This window comes from Macaca nemestrina, chromosome 3 (assembly GCF_043159975.1).
Source record: "Macaca nemestrina isolate mMacNem1 chromosome 3, mMacNem.hap1, whole genome shotgun sequence".
NCBI classification, from domain to species: domain Eukaryota; kingdom Metazoa; phylum Chordata; class Mammalia; order Primates; family Cercopithecidae; genus Macaca; species Macaca nemestrina.
The window spans coordinates 138,374,248-138,399,513 of record NC_092127.1 but is presented as its reverse complement, the minus strand read 5'-3'; the positions used below and the strand labels follow the sequence as shown (position 1 = coordinate 138,399,513).

Genomic DNA, 25,266 nt, shown 5'->3' with positions numbered 1-25,266 from the left:
CCAGGCTGGAGTGTGATCTCAGCTCATTGCAACCTTTGTCCCCCAGGTTAAAGTGATTCTTGTGCCTCAGCCTCCTGAGTAGCTGAGATTACAGGTGTGTGCCACCATGTTCAGCCAATTTTGTTTTATTTTTAGTAGAGACGGGGTTTCACTATCTTGGTCATGCTGGTCCCGAACTCCTGACCTCAAATGATCCTCCTGGCTCAACCTGAAGTTTAAGCAGGAATTAACCAATCTGTTTATTTATTGAGATGGCGCCTCACTGTGTTGCCCAGGCTGGAGTGCAGAGGCATGATCTTGGCCCACTACAACTTCTGCCTCCTGGGATCAAGCGATTATCCTGCCTTAGCTTCCCAAGTAGCTGGGACTACAGGCGCTGACTACCACGCCTGGCTAATTTTAGTATTTTAATGGAGACAGGGTTTTACCATTTTGGCGAGACTGGTCTCAAACTTCTGACCTCAGACAATCCGCCCACCTTGGCCTCCTAAAATGCTGGGATTACAGGCGGGAGCCACTGTACCTGGCTAAGCAGGAATTTAAACTGCATCCTGATTTACCCAATAGATACACACTTAGCTATTATGATTTTTTTTGTTTTTTTTGTTTTTTTTTTGTTTTTTTGTTTGTTTTAGTACTTTTAAGTGTAATAGGTCTTTTGAAAATAAAACAGGTGGCTGGGCACGGTGGCTCACGCCTGTAATCCCAGCACGTTGGGAGGCTGAGGCGGGTGGATCACGAGGTCAGGAGTTCAAGACTAGTCTGGCTAACATGGTGAAACCCTATCTCTACTAATAATACAAAAATTAGCCAGGTGTGGTGGCATGTGCCTGTGGTCTCAGCTACTTGGGAGGCTGAGGCAAGAGAATTATTTGAACCCGGGAAGCAGAGGTTGCAGTGAGCCAAGATTGTACCACTGGACTCCAGCCTGGGCAACAGAACAAGACTCCATCTCAAAATAAAATAAAAGAGGTTATATTTCACATTTTTCTCTCCTCCTAATCTCCAATTTCTAATGTTATAATTTTGACTGTTCTGGGGACTATATTCTTAACAGTAATTGCTGAGAAGTTTTGTTTGTGGCTCACACCTGTAATCCCAGCACTTCAGGAGGCTGAAGTGGGAGGATCTGGGGACTATATTCTTACAGCAAATGATGAGAAGTTTTGTTTGTGGCTCACACCTGTAATCCCAGCACTTCGGGAGGCTGAAGTGGGAGAATCACTTGAGGCCAGGAGTTCGAGACCAGTCAGGGCATTATAGCAAGACCTCGTCTCTGCTAAAAATAAAAGTTAAAAAATTTTAAAAAATTAGCCAGGTATGGTGGTGCGTGCTTATAGTCCCAGCTTCTCAGGAGATTGAAGTGGGAGGATCGCCTGAGCCTGGCAGTTGAGGCTGTAGTGAGCCATGATTGTACCACTACACTCCAGCCTAGGTGACAGATGAGACCCTGTCTCACAAGACAAAAAAGAAATTGTATTTATTTCGTGCTAGTTGTTCTTGTAGGTTTTAACTTTGAGGCACATTATCATAGCACCAGTTTTTGCTTGTTTATATTTCTTGACAGACTATAAACTCCTCGAGGGTTAGAATCTTACCTTGTTCACCAGAGATTTCATTTATTATAAACAGCATCTCATGTAGTTAGATGCTTAATTAGTGGAAAGAAAGATTAGAGAGACATAATATCAAAGGTAAAAAATGATTATCTCTAAGTACTGAAGTTATAGGTGGTGATTAATCCTTGTTACTATTTTGAAAATGGTGAAATTAATTCCCAGAAGGAAAGAGAATACAAAAACACAAGTCATGGCGCTTTGCCATGAGTGTTATCTCTGAGTCTTAACTTGTGCCCTCTGTCTTTCTTCCTGGGATAAAACCACTGCAATCCAGGAATGTAGTAGATTTTGGTCCCCAAAGGAAAAAGGCACTGTGAATAGAAGGACTTATACTTAGTCTGAGGCAGCATTGGACCCCTTGGGAATAAGAAATAACAAAGATGCTATTTTCCTGTCCTGAAGGGTAGGGAAATCAAGAAAGAGAGACAAAGGGAGACACAAATGTTGGAGGTTACCTTATGGATAGTAGTTAGGAATGTATTGTTTTGCTGTTTGTTGTAAGTTACTTTTTTAATAGTGGCATTAATTTTGGTCCCATTTGTGTGGCTAAGAAAATTTATTTCAGGTTAGTCTGATGGTAGTGAGTTATCAGAACTTATTAACATTAGTGTCACTAATTGGTATACAACTCCCCACTGCTAAATTTGGCTAAAAAGAAAATTTATTTCATGGTGGTTGATGACAAAGATGACTTTTTAATAGTTATTCTTGTGTTTGCTCCCTTAGCATTTGACATTGTGCAGCAAAGAAATGGTTATGGAGAAGCCCAGTCCGCTGCTTGTAGGGCGGGAGTTTGTGAGGCAGTATTATACTTTGCTGAATAAAGCTCCAGAATATTTACACAGGTAAATTTTAAACAAATAATTTGGTATTGTTATCTATTTTTTTTCTTGGATATTACTACATATATTTTGCATTTCCTGTCTCATTATCTGACAGTATGTTTGTAAACATGTCTAAACTGTATTCAATATTTTATTCATTTGATGGCAGAAAGTGTTTTTGACTGCAACTCACAGTAACAAAAACACTTTATGTCATATTCTAGTACATAACACATTCATATATATATATGCACACACTTACATGTACTCTAGTATTTTACTTTTAGAGTCATGGTCTTGCTCTGTCACTCAGGCTGGAGTGCAGTGATGTGATTATAGCCCTCTGTGGCGTCAAACTCTTGGCCTCAAGCGATCCTCCCAGCTTGCAGCTTGCCTTCCCAAAGCACTGGGATTACAGGCATGAGCCACCAAGCCCAACCTTTATTTCATTAAAAAAACCAAAAAAACAAAAAAAGCCTTTTGGGGTGGGTGGTGGAGAACTATATAAAGTTTACACGAGACTGGACGCAGCGCCTCACACATGCAATCCCAACACTTTGGGAGGCTGAGGCAGGTGGATCACTTGAGGTCAGGAGTTTGAGACCAGCCTGGCCAACATGGTGAAGCCCCGTCTCTACTGAAAATACGAAAGTTAGCTGGGCGTGGTGGCAGGCGCCTGTAGTTCTAGCTACTCAGGAGGCTGAGTCGGGAGAATTGCTTGAACCTGGGAGGTGGAGGCTGCAGAGAGCAGAGATTGTGCCACTGCACTCCAGCCTGGGTGACAGAGTGAGGCTTCATCTCAAAAAAAAAAAAAAAAAAAAAACCATATCTTGGGTTTGACCGTTTGACCAACTAATGGGTTCCAATATGCAATTTGAAATCAGCAGCTTAAATCTTTTTTTTTAAAGTTATCCCAAACAGTGTCGGGGAATGGATCAGTTAAATGATTATACTGTGAAAATTTGTATTTCTTCTAATCTGTAAAATAGTATTCCTTTGTAAAACAGCAGCAATAACCTTATTTACTGTTTTAACAAGAGGTAGACATCTGTAGGCTTGTTTTTTCCAGAGATCAAAGTGAAATTGATTTATATTGTGGGTAGTATTTAATTTTTGTTCTTGATGTATCTTAGCAAGTAGAAGATAGGTGAAACTCTTACAAGAGTTACACTTTGTAAGTATTGCAGAACACACTGGCCAAATGGGTTAAGGATAAATATATTACCACTTCCCGTGAGAAAGGCTGTTTAAAAGACTTAAATTCCTTTATCTGTAGGTCATCTTAATGAGCATTTCAGTAGCAATTTGTCTTGCTCTTTTGAACATACATGTAATCTGTTTTATTCAAGAAGGCATTTTTATATTTACTGTTTGCTAGACTCTAATTACTTTACATATGTATATTATCTCATGTATTCCTTATGACAGTCTTTTTTTTTTTTTTGAGACGGAGTCTCGCTCTGTCATCCAGGCTAGAGTGCAGTGGCTTGATCTCAGCTCACTGCAAGCTCCGCCTCCTGGGTTCACGCCATTCTCCTGCCTCAGCCTCCCGAGTAGCTGGGACTACAGGCACCTACCACCACGCCCGGCTAATTTTTTTATATTTTTAGTAGAGACTGGGTTTCACTGTGTTAACCGGGATGGTCTCGATCTCCTGACCTCGTGATCCGCCCGTCTCAGCCTCCCAACGTGCTGGGATTACAGGCATGAGCCACCGCGCCCAGCCTCCTTATGACAGTCTTAAAGTGAAGTTACTTTTATTAGCTCTTTATCTATTAGACAGTTGAGGTTAGTAATTCATCTAGGATCACTCAATAAGTAAACAAGCTAACCATAGCCAATATTCAGGCCCAGTTCTGAGTAGTGTCCCCAACCACTTTATTATAATGTAGTATATATAAAGTGTAACTAACATGTATCTTCCCCGCAAATAAATGTAATATGAATAACTGTGTCTTTCTCTAATTGTAAAAGTAAAGATGTTTTTGATTACAGTGTATGTGAGGGAGTTTGGGGGAAGATATAGAATTAATAGGGCCCTTTGATATCTGAAATTTGGTCTTTTCATGATACAGGGTTTTTTGTTTTCTTTAGTGACCAAAAAAAAAAAAAAATTAAAACAATAAGGCCCTACACCATCATGTTTAAACAGTAACAGACTTGTTTTAGACCTAGCTTATTTGACCAATTTCTTTCTTAATGAAAATTCAAGTTGTTATAATTTTCTACTTGTGATAAGCAACACTAATACATATCCTGAAACATGCATTATTTGTGCATGTTGCTAGTTAGTTATTTTCTTAGATACTTTCCTGGAAGAATTAATGCATCAAAGAGATATGATCATTCTGAGACTTTTCATGTGTATACACACAGATACACACACAGCCAAACTGTTCTATAGGAAAGATGCCAGTAGTACATGAGAGAAAATAGTGTAAATTTAATAGTAAGAGTAGTGGCTAAAAGCATGGACTCTCAAGTTAGACTAGGTTCTTATCTTGGGTGCCCCACTTGATAGGTATAGTACCTTAGGGGAGTTAATTTAACCTCTTCTGAACCGCAGCTTGTTTATTTAGATAATAGTACTTCATGAGATTGTTAAGAAAATTAAGTCAATCAGTACACATAATACACTAAAAACATTGCTTAGCATAAAGGAAGCTCTTACATGTTTTATTACTATAGGAGTTGCGTTTTCTTTGTGAAAAAATTAACTTCACGTCTTTGAGCTTAATTTAGAAAGATTCTAATTCTAATTGCTTTGGATAATGCCAATAAAAGACTAATTTACACATACTTAGGAACAGTACAGAAATATTAAAAAATTAGATGCTGAAGTAATTTGGATTTTAGACTTTATCTCTGAATTGTTTCAGTTATTTTAAATCTAAACAGTTTAAGCCTTTAGAATTAGTAATCATTTGGAGATCTGAATATAGTATTAAACTGTGATTCCCAAACAAATCTAGATAGCTGAATCTTTGTATCTGAAGAGAAAAACAGGGTCGGTTACTATAGCATCTGTATTTAGAATGTACTAAATAGTCAAAAATATCCGATTTTTCCACTTAACAAAAACCATATGTGATAAGAATTAGATATGAGTATCTAATGATTGTCTACGTACTGTGCCAGATAAACTAAGAGCATTCTATGTGCATTACTCATTTAATCCTTACAACGACCCTGTGTAGTAGTTCCTGTTCCTGTTTTATAACCAAGGAAACTGAACTTAAAGACCTTAAGTAATTTACCTGTCCAAGATTACACAACTAGTGACAGAGCCGGATCCGGAACCTAGTCTATGACACCAGAATTCTACTGCCTCTTAGGCTTCTCTTGACAATTCAGTGTTAATCATTAATTATGGTTTTGCAGGTTTTATGGCAGGAATTCTTCCTATGTTCATGGTGGAGTAGATGCTAGTGGAAAGCCCCAGGAAGCTGTTTATGGCCAAAATGTAAGTATCAATTTCATATATAGTTTAGAAATGTTGTGTTAAGACAGAGATTTTTAAAAATAGCCTTCTTATGTCCATGGATTTTTTTTTTCAATATGATTGTTATTGGTAACTGAAATTTATGTTTGACAGTAATTGTCAACATAAATTGTCAGTAGTTGTTCAGTTTAACAATAATTGTGAGACATGCTTTGAGTTCTTAAACATCATTTTTGTGTGAAACATGGTGTTATACTGCGATGGCTACAAAGAAGAGAACAGTATGTTTTATCTCATTGATGTATTTTATATAGCAGATAGTTAAGACAGTGTATTAAGTTTATACAAATCTGAGCTAAACCCTATGCTATAGGAATGCCCAGAAACATATGTTTCCTGTGACCTAACAGGGAAGGAAGACTTTGTGTAGAGGATGTGAGACCATAAGATTTGGCCTTACCAAATAAAGAATTACAAGTAGACAAAAAATAGCATCAGCAAACACACAGTAAAATTATGTGTAAGTTCAAGGAGCAGACAACATATGAGAATGACTAAATACTTATTACAGAAAAGTGGGAGACAGCTGTATAAAGCCAGATTACTGCACAATATCAGAGAGCTATTGTGATTTCTTCTTTAGGAGCATCAGTCTGGCAGTGATGCATAGCATGGTCAGTGGATTCAGTTCAGTCAGGAAGATTAAGTAGTTAATACTGTGGAGTTGTAAGGAAATCAATGAGGGCAGGTAATAGTATTGTGTAGGTAATGCAGTATTACAAGAGTTTATATTTTTCCCTCCCTCCCTAATAAAGGATATACACCACAAAGTGTTATCTCTGAACTTCAGTGAATGTCATACTAAAATTCGTCATGTGGATGCTCATGCAACCTTGAGTGATGGAGTAGTTGTCCAGGTCATGGGTTTGCTGTCTAACAGTGGACAACCAGAAAGGAAGTTTATGCAAACCTTTGTTCTGGCTCCTGAAGTAAGTTTCTCATTTCATTTAGTTTTCATTTATATGGTTGAATTTGGCTGTTGCTAGTTGGTTTGAAGTGTCCAAGGGTTTCTAATAAATTTAGATTTGCATACTGCTATTTTTGAAGAATTTGTGTTTGACCTGTTGTTTGAGTGAGTGAGTGTGTGTGTGTGTACATATGCTTTGACTATTTGGAATTACAAGTCAAATACTGATATAAGCTTGTAAATGGATGATTAAGATTACATTAATACAAAAACTATATTGGTATATTTGAAAGGTTACATTTGAAAACAAAATAGAAAAGTTCTGTTGATTTATTTTCTATTAAATAGCTGTTTCTTGAGTTCTAGGTTGGTGCAAAAGTAATGGCGAGTTTTACTGTTGTATTTTTTTGAGTGACCTTTTTATTTTATATAAACATCATAGCATGTTCAGCATTGGAAAATTATATTGAGTCCAGATTTCTAGTATTAAAATGAGAAATTGTGTATGCCATGTAATTTGCTTTTTTATATAATACCAGATTTCTGGGTATTTATGGAATAAATGTTGTTTCCTATAGGGATCTGTTCCAAATAAATTTTATGTTCACAATGATATGTTTCGTTATGAAGATGAAGTGTTTGGTGATTCTGAGCCTGAACTTGATGAAGGTGAGGTTACTTTGAAGATACGAAGATAGAAGGGTTCTGTTGGTACTCTTTATGGACTATTTTCTATAAGTATGACATTTATGGAAATTTGCTTCTTTATTGTAACTGAGTCAAACATCTTTTTTTATGGTTTTGTTGTTGTTGTCGTTGTTATAAAAAGATGTCCATTGTTTGAGATTATACAAAATTTGGATGTCAAGAAAAAAGGTTTCCCTCAGTCTCATCCTCTGTAGATAACCAAGTTTGGTACCTATTGGAGAAGGTTTTTGGATTCTATTCATAGCAGCATGTATTTTTATAAATGTGGAATTACACTGACTTAAAGCTTCCTTTTTTTTTTTAATGTAGTATGTCTTTGTTGGCTGTCTACATTGTGGCTATGCCATAATTATTTAATTGATCTTCCATTGATGTACAGTGGTTAGTTTCTTTATCATTATTGGTCTATTAAATAGATGTGACGAAGGAAGCTAAATTGTGGCTTTAATATAATTTTTTTCCTTTTACGAAAATATATTTTTTTTTTCTAATAGAGTACAACAAATATTAAACTTCATCCTTGCTCTCCAGTTTTTGAGAGAACAGAGGATATTGCAGTTGAATGCCTTTGTTAAAAAAACAAAAAAAAATTTTTGGGGGGCTGAGCAAGGTGGCTCACACCCAGAATCCCAGTGTTTTGGAAGGCCAAGGTGGGTGGATCACTTGAGACCAGGAGTTTGGGACCAGCCTGGCCAACAGAGTGAAAACCCTATCTCTACTTTAAAAAAAAAAAAAAAAAAAAATTTAGCTGGGCGTGATGGTGCATACCTGTAACCCCAGCTACTCAAGAGGCTAAGGCCAGAGAATCGTTTGAACCCGGAAGGCGGAGGTTGCAGTGAGCCAAGATCACACCACTGCACTCCAGCCTGGGCAACAGAGCAAGACTCCATCTCAAAAAAAGAAAGAAAGAAAGAAAATTGTCAAATTTTCTTTTTTACTATCATACCACTTCCTTAAACATGTTAAAAATATGTTCATTAGAAATTGTGAAGCCTCTTTAAAAAAGATGTGCTGTTTTATGTATTGTCAGAATCCGAAGATGAAGTAGAAGAGGAGCAAGAAGAAAGACAACCATCTCCTGAACCTGTACAAGAAAATGCTAACAGTGGTTACTATGAAGCTCACCCTGTGACGTAAGAATAGTATTTGCAAGGTTAAATTTGGTTTGAACTATGTCAGCAAGGTGGTTTTTGTTCCTAGAATTATCGTTGGAAGTAAATTCTCGGTAAAGTCACCTATTAGGTCAGTATTTGAGTACCTATTGTATATATGCAAATTTGGAAAGAATTGTTTTATTTAATCCAAAAATTGAACATGCCTTGCACCAAAATAGTGGTTCCTTACTGATAATGTGTAGTGTTTAAGACAACACAGAGTAAGCATTTTATTTTTATAAAAGATAGGTTTATAGTTAGCATTAAACATTCTTAGTAATTCAGTTTTAAAATGGTGGGGTTAAGGAACTGCTACTTGAGAGTATTATTCCTTCTGTTTTATAATTCTTTTTGGAATTTTGCTTTGAATACTTTGTAGATCTAGAACAGGTTATTGGCATATAACTAGTTACACCTATTGGATTAGAGAGAAATTGAATTTTGTCTTGAACTCCCACTAAAAAGTGAACTAAATATTTTATTGTAGTAATGGCATAGAGGAGCCTTTGGAAGAATCCTCTCATGAACCTGAACCTGAGACAGAATCTGAAACAAAGACTGAAGAGCTGAAACCACAAGTGGAGGAGAAGAACTTAGAAGAATTAGAGGAGAAATCTACTACTCCTCCTCCGGCAGAACCTGTTTCTCTGCCACAAGAACCACCAAAGGTTAGATCAAAGAACTCTTTAGACTTACAACATCACATGTTCAAATTTGGTGCTGTTAATGAAGTATGACCTTTCTCTATTATGTTAAATTGTTTAGTAAATTACTTTATGTATATGAAAGAAGCTGTGGGGTTTTTTTTTTGTTATCTGAAAAAATGTTATTGTTTCCCTGCCCCGCAAAATACCCCCTAAGACTGAAATTTATAACTTAAGATGAATCCTTCCTTGTGTGTATGCATTGTTTAGTAGCTTAAATGAAATTATTTGGATCCATGTATAGAGCTGTCAGTTGTTCTTTCATTCTGTATTAAATTCTCTGAGCACAGATGCACCAGGAATCATGCAGTTTCCCAACTTAAACAAGTTGGTCTGTAATTAAAAGAAGAGATACCTGTTGTTTGTGGTTTAAATGGGATCAGTTTCCTTTCTACACCAATTAAACTATCTTGGAAAGATGAGTGACATCCTTAGTGTATCATGTAAGCCTACCTGAAACTTCTTTTATCTTTCTTCAAAGCCAAAGGTTAAAGTATATTTGGGTAGTGATAGGAGGAGATTCTTTGTTCAATTTGTGAATGTCAGAGTTTCCAGCTAATACTCTCTTCTTTCCTATCCTTCCCTCTCCCCTTAACACCATCACACACCCTATCTTACCCCCAAAGGGGAAATAAATTGTTTCTGTTAGGTTCGGGCTTTTCTAGCATGTTTGTTAGTGGTTTTGTTTGCCACTTGCTCATCTACTTAGAGTACGTAGGAACTTGCTTGTGGTTTTATTTACTAGTCAGACAAAACAGTTACAAATAAGCTTGCATAATGAGATTTTGAAAGCTGGCACATAGACTGGCATGTGTCTGTGTGCCTTTCTTTTAGGAGTCTTCCAATATAGAGCAATAGTTTAGAAATGAAAAGAAAATATATATTTGGAAGTTTCCCTATAGGAATGTTGGTGGTTTTCCATGATTAGTAGTCTAGGTTTGTTGCATTTCCTGCAGGCTTTCTCCTGGGCTTCAGTGACCAGTAAAAACCTGCCTCCTAGTGGTACTGTTTCTTCCTCTGGAATTCCACCCCATGTTAAAGCACCAGTCTCACAGGTAACCAATCTGTGAACACATTGGATTGTATCCTTGTTACATTGCCAAATGCTTATTTTTTAAGTACTTTTAAAAATGAGTCAATCAGAAATTATGGATTAAATATACAAAAAACTTGTATTGTATGTCAGTGCACCCACTTTAAATGTCAGATCTCCATTCATCATCTACATAGGTGGTATTTGGGGTTTGGGTGTGTGAAATACAGATTAAGTTGGTTTTTACCAATATATAATATTGTCATTTAAAAGGCTTCTTAAAATAACAAAAAGAATGTTCCTTTTTCAAAAGCTTCAAATTCTATTTAGCAAAAATATTTTAGGTAAGAAATTTGGAGAGGCACAAAGTAGTGTGGCGTAATAAAGAATCGTTTTTTTTTTTTAAACAAACAAAAAAAACCAGGAAACTTTTTAACATACGCTGCCTAAGCTCTCGCTGTGTAAGTGGTTCACACCACTTAATTGAAGCCTGTACCAACTTATGACTGTAGTGTTCACCTTAACTGATCATTCTAGTATTCTGCTTTTTGTCTGTTTGTCATCTTACCCATTTCAGAGCTTTCAAAAATGTGAAAATAAGACACTGCCTACCTAAGAAGTTTGTTAGATTTAGTTTAGAATGATCTAAATTATAATTAAGTTTATCAGCATATAAAGGGTGTCCAATTTTTTCCCTACATTTTGCATTAAGCTTCATTCCACTAGAAAATTTATGTTTAAAACGTTAGTGTATAAATATATCTTTTATACATTCTAAACAGTGAAATTTTGAGGTTTTAAAAGTAATTTTTGGTGGTTCTGGTGTGGGGACAGGTAATCAGCTACATAAAAGTAGAATACGCCCATGATACTTTTTTTTTTTTTTTTTCCATTTGGATATTCAGGAAATACATGGTTACCCTTATGTAAGATGGTCACCCAGAGTTCCATCTTAACAGAGGAAGTTAGTTTGTGCAGTATTGTTTGTACTTTTCAACCCATCCGAAGACCCAATAAATGACTTTTGGCCCTTCTTTTGGAATCTTCATTTCCTGTCAGATTTGGATTTGGAACCTTTGGATTATTTTATTTCAGAGAATTTAAACAGTTAAAAGTTAAAATAGCTTGTGCTTATGCCTTTGATATGTGCCAAGCATTGTGTGAAGCACTTTTTATTCATTCTCAGTGAATTCTCACAACCACCTGTGGGTACTATTATTTCTATTTTAGAGACAGAAAAATTGAGGTCTAGAGTAACTCACAGACATTTATGTACATAGTATGGGTGGGCTTTGAAGTCATGCAGTTGGACACAAGTCCATATGTGGCTCATGTAAATGTTTATTTTTTTGAGACAGGGTCTCGCTCTGTCATCTAGGCTGGAGTGCACTGGCAGTGGCAGTGGCGCTCTCTCGGCTCACTGCATCCTCCACCTGCCCAGCTCAAGTGATTCTCCTGCTTCAGCCTCCTGAATAGCTGGGATTATAGGTGCCCACCACCAAGCCTGGCTAATTTTTGTATTTTTAGTAGAGACGGGGTTTCGCTGTGTAGGCCAGGCTGGTCTCAAACTCCTGACGTCAAGTGATCCACCAGCGTTGGCCTGCCAAAGGGCGGGGATTACAGGCGTGAGCCACTGCGCCCAGCCTCCTGTAGACTTTATGCAGTTATCCAGCACCTTGGTGTGGAGAGTTGTGTATCTTATCTGTATTTACATCAAAGAGGACTCTAAGACATGCCTGATTAAATCTTAGCCTCTTGCCCAGAAAAATACCTTCATATTTATCTTAAGTAATTTTCCTTAAGTGTGTATTTTTGAAGTTAGTCTTCAAGGTGTAGGAAATGAAGTTGTATTTCCTATGCCATCCCTCTAATAAAACAAAAATTTTAAATGTTTAGAATTTAAACTTTAAAATAACTTCTAATCTCTTTAGGCTATACTTGAAATGGATTCATGATATTTCTACTTGATTTAATACTCCTTCAATTTTAGTTTGTTGCTTGTGTGTAGTATTCGTTTCCTTGTACTTTGAACATAGATTATTGATAAAAGGAAATTAATTCCAGGGTATTGGTAGGCATTAACTTAGAAGTAGGTAAGTTAATTTCTTGAATAAAAGATTTTGTCTGGAAATTTACTAGCTCACCTAAAGAACTTATGTTTAATTGAAGGGCTTATTATTTGTGGTTATACCTGCTTTTATTGACTTGATTTGATGGTTCTGTACTTACTTGATATTCTGTTTGACCTTCATTTGTGGGTTTGTCATTTGATCATACTTTCTGGTTGCATGGAATTAATTTTAAGGCCCTCTGCTGTGTGGCATATTGGCCATTTTATCTGTTCAGAACAACTAGTTTTAATCATGAAACTGGAGACCTGAAGAATTATAAGGATGCAGCTGGCTTAGTTAACATGTGTCAATCAGTTACTGAAGGAGACAGTGTTAGCTTTTTGTTCTTGTATTTTTCTTAAATTGGCATCATCAAATATCTAATTACAGTCAGATTCCTAAATCAATGGCATGAATTATTTGTAAGATGTTGGAAATTATCAATATTTAACTTTATCTGCTTTTAATTTTCGTCCTTAAAGAATAAGGAAGAACTTTATTTTGCTACTTGTAGTTACTCGTGTTTTGATAATCCGTTCTGAAAAGAATTTAAATCAGTCAAGACCAGGGCCTCAAATTCTTTGATAACATTTGGATTGGATGAGTCTAAGGTTTTTCTTAAATTTTGTAATAAAGGTACATTTATTATTTTTATTAATTGCCAGTAATACACTCTTTATTAAACTTTGACACAGTACATTTATTTTCTAATTCTGTTTACATTCATACTGAAGTATGCTTTTAGACCCCCTTAGTTGAAGTTTCTAAATAACTGCCTTTTCCAGCATCACATTTTGCATCAAATTACTGTATAGAATTAAACCCCAAATACAGATAGCAGTGGTCTCAGGGCTGTCACTTACATATCCTTGTCAGACATAGAACATTATCTTGCATGTTTTGGGTCAGAGAACTAAAAATGTAATTTAATTTAAATGAACCAATAGTTACTGAACATCTATGTCTAATAGCACTGTGCTTGGTTCTTTGGGTGATGTAAAAGTAAGTTAAGATATGGGCCTTGGGCACTGGTGTGCCTGTAGTCTCAGCTACTTGGGAGGCTGAGGCAGGAGGATCACTTGAGCCCAGGAATTTGAGGTTACAGTGAGCTATGATTGTGCCTCTGCACTCCAGCCTGGGCAATAGAGTAAGACTGTGTCTCTCTAAAAAAATAAAAGATACAGACCTTATAGGAGTAAATACATATAAATAACAACAATAAAACCTGGAGATAGTTAAAAATACTCATTTTGTAACTAGTAGAATTCTAGAATATGGTAAGCAACTTCATCTTGAGGGAAATAGGACATTGACATAGAGGAAAACAATTTAGGAAGAGGCAGGCAAACCTGGTTAAACTGTTAGCATAGGAGTTAATATTCCTTTTGGTTACAGTGGCTGAAATCATTTACATTAAATTGTCATTTTTGAAAGAAGCATTTTGTGTCAAAATTTGTCCTTGTAAATTGCAATATCTGTTATATAAATGATTAAAGAGTTTGTGTCACTGCATAGACTGAGATCCTCAGAGATGACCACTTATTTATTTATTTATTTATTTTCTTTGAGAAGGAGTTTCACTCTTGTTGGCCAGGCTGGAGTGCAGTGGCGTGATCTTGGCTAACTGCAACCTCCGCCTCCCGGGTTCAAGCGATTCTCCTGCCTCAGCCTCCCAAGTAGCTGGGAATACAGGTGCCTGCCACCACGCCCAGCTAATTTTTTGTATTTTTAGTAGAGACTGGGTTTCGCCATATTGGGCAGGCTGGTCTCAAACTCCTGACCTCAGGTGATCCGCCCGGCTTGGCCTTGTGCTGGGATTACAGGAAGATGACCATCTTTAAAGATGGGACTGAAATTACTAGCTTTCTGAGTTGAGAACATGTTCTCCATACTCTCTTGGGTGTTTTCAGCATCCTTTGTAGGTTCATATATTTGTCTCTCCTTGGACCATAAATATTTGGGTAGTAGAAGGTCTGAAGAGGTTGGGAATACTGAAAATGCTGTTGTCTTGAGGAAAAGGTAATAGCAGATGCCGATGTAATTTTGTTTTTAAAATAATTATATGTTTAATTCAGCAGTTGGCAGAAGCTTTTGGGAGGCACCTTAAATTGTCCTATTACTCCCAATCCCCCCTAGTTAAGGAAAATCGTTGGGGCCAATACTTCAAATGCATATTTTTCTCATAAGGAAGAACAGTAGGAAGCTAAAGGACTTTTAACTATTTGAGATGCTACATACAAGTTTCTATAAGTTTGTCATTTTTTAAATATGCATTTTAAACTTAAAGGTAGCAGTTTTAGGTGTTAGAGCAAGCTAATTTTTATACTTTGAACTATAAAAATATTGATTTTAAGATTATGGGCAGAGATTTAGGCAGTACTACTGAGCGCTGTTATATTTAAAGGATAGCAAACTAGATTTTTAGAAATTATGTGTTATGTATTCTTGTCTGAGATGAAGATAGCTTTTAATTTTGTTTATGTATTTACATGGAGTGGTTCATCTTGCATTTTTGTGATTTTTTTTTTTGGTAGCAATACCTTTTATGCTATTTCAGTGTTGATATAACTTTGAAAAAATGTGACTGTAAAAAGCAGCTTATTGTGAGTTACACAGCATTAAGTGGGAAAACAAAAGCTACCTACAGTCCTAGATTGGTACAGAATATCTTGATAAAAATTTATTTTTCTCATACATAGGACACTATGTTAAAAACATTCTAAACTTAAAACTGCTGTTTTGTCTGCTAGTGACTTGTTGTTAGTTGCTTTGGTTGGTTTTTCTCCTGTGGAGTGTTTTTTATAATGTTTTTTTTTCTTTATATTTTAGCCAAGAGTTGAAGCTAAACCAGAAGTTCAGTCTCAGCCACCTCGTGTGCGTGAACAACGACCTAGAGAACGACCTGGTTTTCCTCCTAGAGGACCAAGACCAGGTGAATCAGCTCTTTTATAGCCTTTAGCATTTAACGTTTGTAAGGTTGGAAAACACTGAATTTTAAAAAACCAAGAAACTATGATGTCTTCTATACACAGACCCATATAGTCTCAAATTGCTTAAAGATGTGATGTGAGCAATCCACTAAAATAGTGTCTGGGGCCGAATAACCAATTTTTAGGGAGGATTGGTTGACATGCCATGGTGACATATTTTGAAGGTGTAAAAGACGTTAACAAGTCTTTTTTTTTTTTTTTTGAGACGGAGTTTCACTCTTTGTTGCCCAGGCTGGAGTGCAATGGCACCATCTCGGCTCACTGCAACCTCTGCCTCCCAGGTTCAAGCGATTCTCCTTTCTCAGCCTCCCTAGTAGCTGGGAATATAGGCATGTGCCACCAGGCCCAGCTAATTTTGTATTTTTAGTAGAGACGGGGTTTCTCCATGTTGTTGGTCAGGCTGGTCTCGAACTCCCGACCTCAGGTTATCCACCCGCCTCGGCCTCCCAAAGTGCTGGGATTACAGGCGTGAGCCACTGCGCCTGGCCTAGTCATTGGTTTTAAGAGTTCAAAACCAAGTTGCCAATAACCTACTCTCTCAGCACTCTTATCTCTTCACAGATAAACAATAAGCACATTTTGATTCTTAGGTATTAAGTTGCCATGATTTTTGACTTGTTTACATTGTTAGCTATACATGTAATACCTTTATTTGAACTCTGTAAGAATGTTTAGATTGCTTTGGGGAGGAGATGGGAGAGATGGAGATAGTTTATATCACATTTACAATGTTAATTTTTTTTTAAAGTGATACGTTACTGAACTAGAAGTCCTAAATTTGTCACTGATTAAACTTAGGATCTGGAGTGAGACCCTTAAATTCTGAGCTGCTTTTATGTCAAATATTACACAAATTATTCTTGTATTGCCTATTTTCCTCACTGTGTTCCTCGTGTTATTGGGAGAATCATAAGATTTTATGTGTATATATATACATATACACTAATATGTATAGACTACATAAATGTGATAATTGCTGTTAAAATTTACTGATTTGCTGTAATGTCATACAGCCAAAGAATTTTGAATTTCAAAAGACTAAGCAAATATTTAGTAGAGCTGTACCTCACTGTCTGAAATCTGCTTGGTTCCTGGGTGATGGCAACAGTTTGGTTAAGGAGGAATACCTGTACTGGTATTTGATTTTTGTATAATCCAGTAGATCTAGAAGAAGCTATTTTAGCAACCTAGTCATTGTCCTCACTTTACATTTTAGTGTCATGCTGTTTTCTAACCTACTAGTAATAAGTAGTTTTGCCTCTTTTTCAGGAAGCTCACCAACTCTTATTAAACTAAAACAGGAATATCAATATTAAGTGATTTTTACATTCATTCTGTTGAAGTAGTTTTTATGATATTGTAAACTTTAATATCTGCTCTATTTCTGTTCTCAGGCAGAGGAGATATGGAACAGAATGACTCTGACAACCGTAGAATAATTCGCTATCCAGATAGTCATCAGCTTTTTGTTGGTAACTTGCCACATGATATTGATGAAAATGAACTAAAAGAATTCTTCATGAGTAAGTGATTTATTTTGCTGTAGAAGTTTTTAAATTATTTTAAATTAAGAGGCATATGGAGCTTTTTAAATGACTATTTTAAAAAAATGTTTCTCTGTTTATACTGTGTCCAGCTACCAGACTCACCTTAATTGTGCAGAAGGGAGTAGGCTATCTCAGATCTGTTTCTCAGTGACTGCTTAGTGTTGATTTCGCCTGGCTCGACAGTGTTTAGAAGAAACAGCTGGATAAATCAGTCATAAATTCAGAGATAAAGAATTCATTTGGCAAACGGGTCAATATATTAGGAGAAAACACATTGTCTTTCCAGAGTTACACAGTTTACTTATGAAAGGACTAACAAAGATGCAGAAAGGTAACACAACAGGCAGGCAGGCTACTTGGTATCTTAGGTGATTGCCTGCTTCAGTAAATGTAGGTTGGCTATCACTGTGTGTAGAAGCTTGCAAGTTTTATTTTAAAATGGATCAGGGAGATTAAGATTATTCATCCTGAACAGTTTGAGCCATCAAGGTATTCTGTTAAAAATATTTAACCCTTGATGTAATGTATATTTTCACAGGTTTTGGAAACGTTGTGGAACTTCGCATCAATACCAAGGGTGTTGGGGGAAAGCTTCCAAATTTTGGTTTTGTGGTTTTTGATGACTCTGAACCAGTTCAGAGAATCTTAATTGCAAAAGTAAGTGATTTAAAGGGCATAATTCAAGACTTTATTATTTCGTTGTATATATTAATTTGGGGTATTTAAAAACCATAGAAAATCTTTTAATAATAAAGCTAAAAATAGTTATTAAATGGTATTTATGCAAAGAATAAAGATTTGTTAGCAGTTTGTGGATCATTTTAAATTTTGTTACTTGCTTTGCTGAAGAAGGTGGGAAAGATTGCATGTTAAGAATTTTGGCTGGGTATAGTGACTCACACTTGTAATCCCAGCACTTTGGGAGGTTAAGGCAGGAGGATTGCTTGAGCTCAGGAGAGTTCAAGACCAGCCTGGGCAACAGTGAGACATTGTCTTTTTTTTTTTTTTTTTTTTTGAGACGGAGTCTCGCTCTGCCGCCCAGGCTGGAGTGCAATGGCCGGATCTCAGCTCACTGCAAGCTCCGCCTCCCGGGTTCACGCCATTCTCCTGCCTCAGCCTCCCGAGTAGTTGGGACTACAGGCGCCCGCCACCTCGCCGGGCTAATTTTTTGTATTTTTAGTAGAGACGGGGTTTCACCGTGTTAGCCCGGATGGTCTCGATCTCCTGACCTCGTGATCCGCCCGTCTCAGCCTCCCAAAGTGCTGGGATTACAGGCTTGAGCCACCGCGCCCGGCCGAGACATTGTCTTTACAAAAAAAGAAAAATAGTCGGCCATGGTGGTGGACACCTATAATCCCAGCTACTCAGGAGGCTGAGGTGGGAGGATCACTTGAGCCCGGGATGTCAAGGCTGCAGTGAGCCATGCTTGTGCCACTGGCTGTCACCAGCCTGGGTGACAGCTGAGACCCTGTCTCTGGGGGCGGGGGGCTTATAAAAGTGTTTTGTTCCTTATGCTTATCTAACTTACCTGTTCAGAGTAATACATTTCTACTGCTGTCTAACCTGCCCATGTAAATATTTTTCTCCTCTTTTATAAAGCCAATTATGTTTCGAGGGGAAGTACGTTTAAATGTTGAAGAGAAAAAAACAAGAGCTGCAAGAGAGCGAGAAACCAGAGGTGGTGGTGATGATCGCAGGGATATTAGGCGCAATGATCGAGGTCCTGGTGGTCCACGTGGAATTGTGGGTGGTGGAATGATGCGTGATCGTGATGGAAGAGGACCTCCTCCAAGGGGTGGCATGGCACAGAAACTTGGCTCTGGAAGAGGAACCGGGCAAATGGAAGGCCGCTTCACAGGACAGCGTCGCTGAAGCTCCACTGTTGGCAAAGTCTTGGCAGTGGTACATTATTCATCGTGTTTGCATTCTTGTTAATTTTTTTTTGGCTTTGGAATGTGACACAGCCTTTTTGATCATTTCTTTGATGTGAAAAGCATCTTTTGGTTATCAGTTAAATTGAGGTGGACATTATTTCCCCAATTTCACAACAGGATTCACATTGTTAATTTATAAATCTAGACTTGGAGAATTAAGGACTGAGAAATGACCATATCTTAAACTATCTACGACAAAGTGAACTTAAAAGGACATGCCCACTGAATTCAGGTCCTTTGAGTCAAAAAAAAATCTTCTGCTGCACATTTTGTTTAAGTGTTACTGTTTCTGCCTGTTAATGTTGGGAACACAAATAGTGCAATTTGTGCAATTGGAGAATCTTGCCTTTTTTCTTGGCTCCCCCCAAAAATACAAACCAACAGAAACTTGTTATGCACTCATCAAAATGTACTAATGGGTACTCTGAACTCATTAACATTGACATCTGCAACAGGAGGCAACAGGGAAAAAAATCTTTCATCTTCTTTTCCGGTAGAGAATAGTTTGTGAAATGATGAGGGCATTTTATCTGCTTGCTGTGACCAGCGTGTGTACACATAAACCTTAACAAGACTACAAGTATATTCCAGAAGGAAGTCATTTTAGTTATGAACTAAATAACAAAAATTAGAACTTCAAATGCGATGGTCTTGACTATTAGACCAGATTTAGTAGCTCCATATCTAAGATTTTTCTACCTGCCCCTCTTCAGTACAGGGATGGCTGGCTGCTCAACACACTCCTCCTCCCCTTTTTTCCTTTCTTTAAGCTGTGTACAGTGAAAATTGTCTTTACTGTATTTTTGTTCTCTGGTAATGTAATAAGCATGATGGTGCCTTCTATTAATACATCATTCCAGTCTTGCTGGTAATTTTGTACAGTATAGTGTATGAATTGCTGTGCTGCAAAGCCAAACAGCTGCAAAATGTTGGAAAATCATCGAAATGTATAAAAATTGCAGTATCTTTAAAATCAGTAAAATGGACTAGCATATTATTTATCTTGTTCTTCAGTTAACAACTTTGTGTTATCTGTGGGAGGGAGGGAGTCTTGTGTGTTTGTGGGGAGAGGGAAGGAGGAAGTCAGTTATTTGAGTAAGTCTCTAGTTGACTTTTCTCTTAGCTCGAATGTGGACCTTGAAACGTATCACTTCAGGGCTTGGAAAAGTCAGTCAACTTGACGTACATTTTTAGTGACATTTTAAAAGCAGTCAGATTCCATAAATGGCAAGTAAGCCTGAAGTGAGGATACTGCAATTTTCGGAGAAAAGAACAGCAGCTCTTTAAGTGTTTGCATTTTCTATTTGGGGGGCAGGGAACTGTCATTCATTTTGCACAATTCTTGAACTGATGTCAGCACCCGAGTGGCTCCTGAATTTAAGTCTGGGACGACATCTTTTATTTTTACATGAATCTTTAAACAATTCTGTGAGCAGAGTTTGTAGCTGCTGGATTATTGTCTGTCTTTATAGCAAGTTCCAGTAAACCACAAGTATGGCAAAGCTTATCCAATTTTGTGCTTGGAGCAATCAGTACATACCAGTTTCTGATGTTTCAGGCAGGAGTGGGGTAAATAAGTGTGACCACTTAAAGCTGCTCGTTAGCATGGAAGACTTCTCCATTCTATCTTTGTAAAACAGACAGGATATGCACTTGACATAGTAGCAAATTGGTTCTGAATTAGGCAACTGTTTGCTATTTAGTAAACTAGCAAATGATACCTGTATTTTGTTTTTCATGTACTGGGCAATATGAGTAAAATCTGTCCCTTTTTCTCCCTTTGAAAGAGGTCTTCCATGTTTGAGGGAAAGTCTTGCACTATTGCATATATTTTGGGGACACGGATTTTCATAGTTTCCATTTTTGGGGGGTTTAAGGATTTTTTTTTTTTTTTCTGTTTGAAACAGTTTTATACTTTCTGATGTATAGTACTTGAAGTTCTTACCAGAAAATTACTTTGGAGTTTTGAAGCCTTTATTAATACTACTTTTAAAGAAGCAGTTGTTTTATTGTCATTGTTTTTTTTCCCCCAAGCATATTTTCTTCTATTTCTGTTTATATATATATATACACACACACACATATATATACATGTATATATATGTACATATATATAATTTCCAATTCAGGATATTGCCCTGCCATCCATGAAAACTGTTCTGGCACCAAAAGTAATGACAAATGTTAAGTGTAATAATAGAAAAGTAGAGCAAAGAGCCATTCAGCTTCAGTCTTTACGTACCATGAATAAAACATTAAAACATCATATGGAGAAGTTTACATGGTGATTGTTCACCTGCAGTACTGTGGACTTTCAACATTTTGTCCTCTTTTCAGTGAAACAGAGTAAAAATATTCATCTACCATTACTGTTATTTGCTGATTTTGTTTTATTTTTTGATGGTAATATTCTATCCTTATGACACTATTGCAACCAAATTGGCTTTACCATCTTGGCTTTAGTAGGTATAGAAAACAATGGATTACCATCTTTATTGCTGTAATGTGTTAAGCATTATATGCTAGTAGAATCTAGTTTAATTGTTTCAGGTGGAAAGTATTCTTTGAGTTTCCATATTGAATGTGTTTGGACTAAACAAACAATAAACTACTGATGTCTGCAGCATTTATCTATGTCCCTAATTTAATCTATAGTTTTTATTGTTCCCAAATGTTTTCTCCCAGTTGCATTTCATACAAACTAAGTGGAAATAATAAGCAGTTGGGTTTTAGAACAATTTCTTATATGTGAAATTTGATATATAAAAAAGGTAAAACATTTAAGTAACACTTGACTATTCTAAGAGATCTATCCCAATCCAGTTAGACAGCTGGTATACATGTTGAATGTTAGAATAATAAGTAGTAAGAATGATGAGAATGATCTAAAGCAGATTACAACCTTGGATTTTCTAAAGTATTTCTGCCTTGCATCTTACAAGAAAGGAGAAAGGAAGGGATGAGCAGATTGAATTTATCAAGCTCTACAAAAATATTGATGTAATCATTAGCCATATATAGTCATGCTTTCAATGAAAAATGAGGTCCTAAGGCATGTGTAATTTCAGAACTTGAACCTTTTCCTTCCTAAAGGGGATGATATTGTTGAATTTTATCTACTATTAATAACACTTTAAGATTTCTAAATCAGTATTCGCAAACTTGTACTGGGAAGAAACCAGAATAACCATTGCTTCATCTTAGGGGGAAGGAAGACTTAAACCTTTTGTAAACTGATTTCTCATGTAATAATTTATCTAACTCTGGCTATGGAAAAACATTTTTTAAAGGGGAGACAATGTATATCCCACACTGCTGAAAATAGGTTCAAATTTGAAAGATCAAATTAGTACTTGGTCCTGGGAATTTCTATGGAACAACATATTTGAAAACAGCCACTCAAGAAGTTGAGTTGCTCATCATAATTTATATTTTAGCTACAGATCAATAGAGACCCTTGAATTTTTTTTTTTTTTTTTAGTTTTATGTTTATAAGACTTCCTAGTTAGAAGACTATTTTGATCAGTTTGATGCCAGTGCTCTCATGTAAAATTACTGGATAAACAATTTAAGTCATGAAAGAAATTTGTGATTTAAGTACATTCACATAGAAAATAATTTGCACATTATTCCTAAAGAAGTCTCTGGCAGTTTTTGATAAGGACTGAAGTCTAATCTGTTTATGTAGTACATGTACTCATTATGTTTCACATGCTTCAGAAATATAAGAAGTCTAGAATATATGAAATTTTTCAAAAGTCTTTTTAGCATTATCAAATGTTGGGCAAAATACTGTAAGTGCAGATTCAGAAATACGCATTAACAGAAACATTACTAGCCTTCTGTTAATTACCAAATTAACTGATCTTTGTCTTTGACCTCTAAAGTTTTTTTTTTTTTTTTTTTTTTTGAGACGGAGTGTTGCTCTGTCAACCCAGGCTGGAGTGCAGTGGCACGATCTCTACTCACTGCAACCTCCACCTCCCAGGTTCAAGCAATTCTCCTGCCTCAGCCTCCCAGGTAGCTGGGACTACAGGCATCTGCCACCACGCCAGGCTAAGTTTTTGTGTTTTAAGTAGAGACAGGGTTTCACCGTGTTAACCAGGATGGTCTTGATCTCCTGACCTTGTGATCCGCGCCCCTCAGCCTCCCAAAGTGCTGGGATTATGGGGCATGAGCCACCGCACCCAGCTGACCTCTAAAAGTTTGATAAAGCTGGTTGCCTCCTTGAAATGCATTCACTTTTGTGACACTAATATTCCTGTAACTGCTCCTGTTTTTTGTTGCTGTTGTTGTTGAGACAGAGTCTCTTATTGCCCAGGCTGGAGTGCAGTGACTTGCTTTCGGCTCAGCACAACCTCCGCCTCCCGGGTTCAAGTGATTCTCCTGCCCCAACCTCCCGAGTGGCTGGGATTACAGGCGCCTGCTACTACACCCAGCTAATTTGGTATTTTTAGTGGAGATGGGGTTTCACCATGTTGACCAGGCTGATCTCGAACTCCGAACCTCATGTGATCCACCCGCCAGGGCCTCCCAAAGTGCTGGGATTATAGGCGTGAGCCACCATGCCCGGCCTCACTGCTCCTGTTTTTCTATTGTCACCATACCCTACTAGTTTCTTCTGTCCCTTGTCTATTTTCCCCACAAAATTTCTCTGAGTTGTTTTATTTAGGCCAGGCACTACATTGGCTTCCATATATTATCTACTCAGTAAATTCCATATACTATATGATGATCAAGAGCAGAACTTTGGAGACAGCCTGGGCTTGGATGGCAGCTCCACCATTCAATGGTAAGCGTTTTTCTGTGCCTGTCTCCTCATTTGTGAAATGGGATGGGTGATTGTGAGAACTCACGGAGTTAACATGTAAAGCACTTAAAATGTCACTGGTGTTAGCTGTTTTTTTGTGTTTTGTTTTTTTGAGATGGAGTCTTGCTGTTGTTGCCCTAGGCTGGAGTGCAATAGCGCAATCTCGGCTCACTGCAACCTCTGCCTCCCAGATTCCAGCAATTCTCCTGCCACAGCCTCCCAAGTGGCTGAGATTACAGGTGCCTGCCACCACGCCCTGCTAATTTTTGTATTTTTAGTAGAGACAGGGTTTCACCATGTTCGCCAGGCTGGTCTTGAACTCCTGACCTCAGGTGATCCACCCACCTCGGCCTCCCAAAGTGCTGGGATTATAGGCGTGAGCCACCGCCCCTGGCCAGTGTTAGCTGTTATTGACTCAATTGCATTTCTGCTGTCTACCTACCCTGCATTCTAAACATGTCTTTTTAAATATCCTTTTGGCTAGTTCCCTTTTGATAATTCAAAATTGGTAAGTCCAAAACAATGTATTTTTTTTTCCCTATGCAACTTAACCTGTGAATACCTGGCTCTGTGATGATGAACATCTCTTTTTCTGATTTCATCAGCCTAGAAATGTTTGAAGTCTCATCTTTTCCATTCAATACTTTGTCTCTCTCCTCCTTTATTGTCCATTTTCCCTGCCACAAGACTTGTTCATGTTATTCTAACTTCCACTGGCTCAGTTCATTCATTAGCCATTGAACTTCAAAATACCAAGCACTGTTGTAGGTACTACTAAGAAATGATTAGGCCAGGTGCGGTGGCTCACTCCTGTAATCCCAGCACTCCGGGAGGCCGAGGTGGGCAGATCACCTGAGGTCAGGAGTTTGAGACCATCCTGACCAACATCGTGAAACCCTGTCTCTACTAAGAATACAAAAACTTAACCAGGCATGGTGGCGCATGCCTGTAATCCCAGCTACTTGGGAGGCTGAGGCAGAAGAATTGCTTGAACCTGGGAGGCGGAGGTTGCAGTGAGCCGAGATTGCGCCGTTGCACTCCAGCCTGGGCAACAAGAGTGACACTCCATCTCAAAAAAGGAAAAAAAAGAAAAAAGAAATGATTAAATAAGATTCCCACTCTTAAGTTAAAAAGGCCCCTGAAGAAGCCCTATGGGGAAATTGAGTAGGTGCCTATTTAGAAGAATAGCTAGGAGTCAGACAGTAAAGAGTCTAGTTGGCCTAACAGAGGTTGGTCTTTATCCCTACCAACTGCAATGGGGAAGTTGGTGATTTTTGGCAGGTAGGTAGGTGCAGGGGGAAGGTAATTAGTGACAGGATTTCTATTTTGAAATGTCTCTTGCTACAGAGTAAACAAATTGAAGGAGTTCGATAATGATGTATTGGAGTAAACCAGGTAAAGGGATTTTGCAGTATTTCAGTCA

At 37.5% G+C, this 25,266-nt stretch overlaps 1 protein-coding gene across 4 annotated transcripts in view; it reads left to right on the top strand.

Moving 5' to 3' along the window:
* The window catches only part of LOC105477272 (G3BP stress granule assembly factor 2), an 82,618-nt gene extending 63,365 nt beyond the window's left edge, over positions 1 to 19,253 (top strand). For 3 of the 4 annotated variants that reach the window (XM_011733710.3, XM_011733709.3, XM_011733711.3), the window contains exons 2-12: positions 2,346 to 2,464; positions 5,825 to 5,906; positions 6,701 to 6,874; positions 7,431 to 7,521; positions 8,591 to 8,693; positions 9,202 to 9,382; positions 10,375 to 10,473; positions 15,392 to 15,494; positions 16,947 to 17,075; positions 17,638 to 17,756; positions 18,699 to 19,253. In XM_011733710.3, the coding sequence (XP_011732012.1) occupies positions 2,370 to 2,464; positions 5,825 to 5,906; positions 6,701 to 6,874; positions 7,431 to 7,521; positions 8,591 to 8,693; positions 9,202 to 9,382; positions 10,375 to 10,473; positions 15,392 to 15,494; positions 16,947 to 17,075; positions 17,638 to 17,756; positions 18,699 to 18,971 (1,449 nt within the window). In that variant the 5' untranslated portion in view covers positions 2,346 to 2,369 and the 3' untranslated portion in view covers positions 18,972 to 19,253. The remainder of the gene's footprint in view (positions 1 to 2,345; positions 2,465 to 5,824; positions 5,907 to 6,700; positions 6,875 to 7,430; positions 7,522 to 8,590; positions 8,694 to 9,201; positions 9,383 to 10,374; positions 10,474 to 15,391; positions 15,495 to 16,946; positions 17,076 to 17,637; positions 17,757 to 18,698) is intronic. The other variant, XM_024791408.2, reaches the window with a different exon arrangement.
* The last annotated feature ends 6,013 nt before the right edge of the window (positions 19,254 to 25,266 follow it).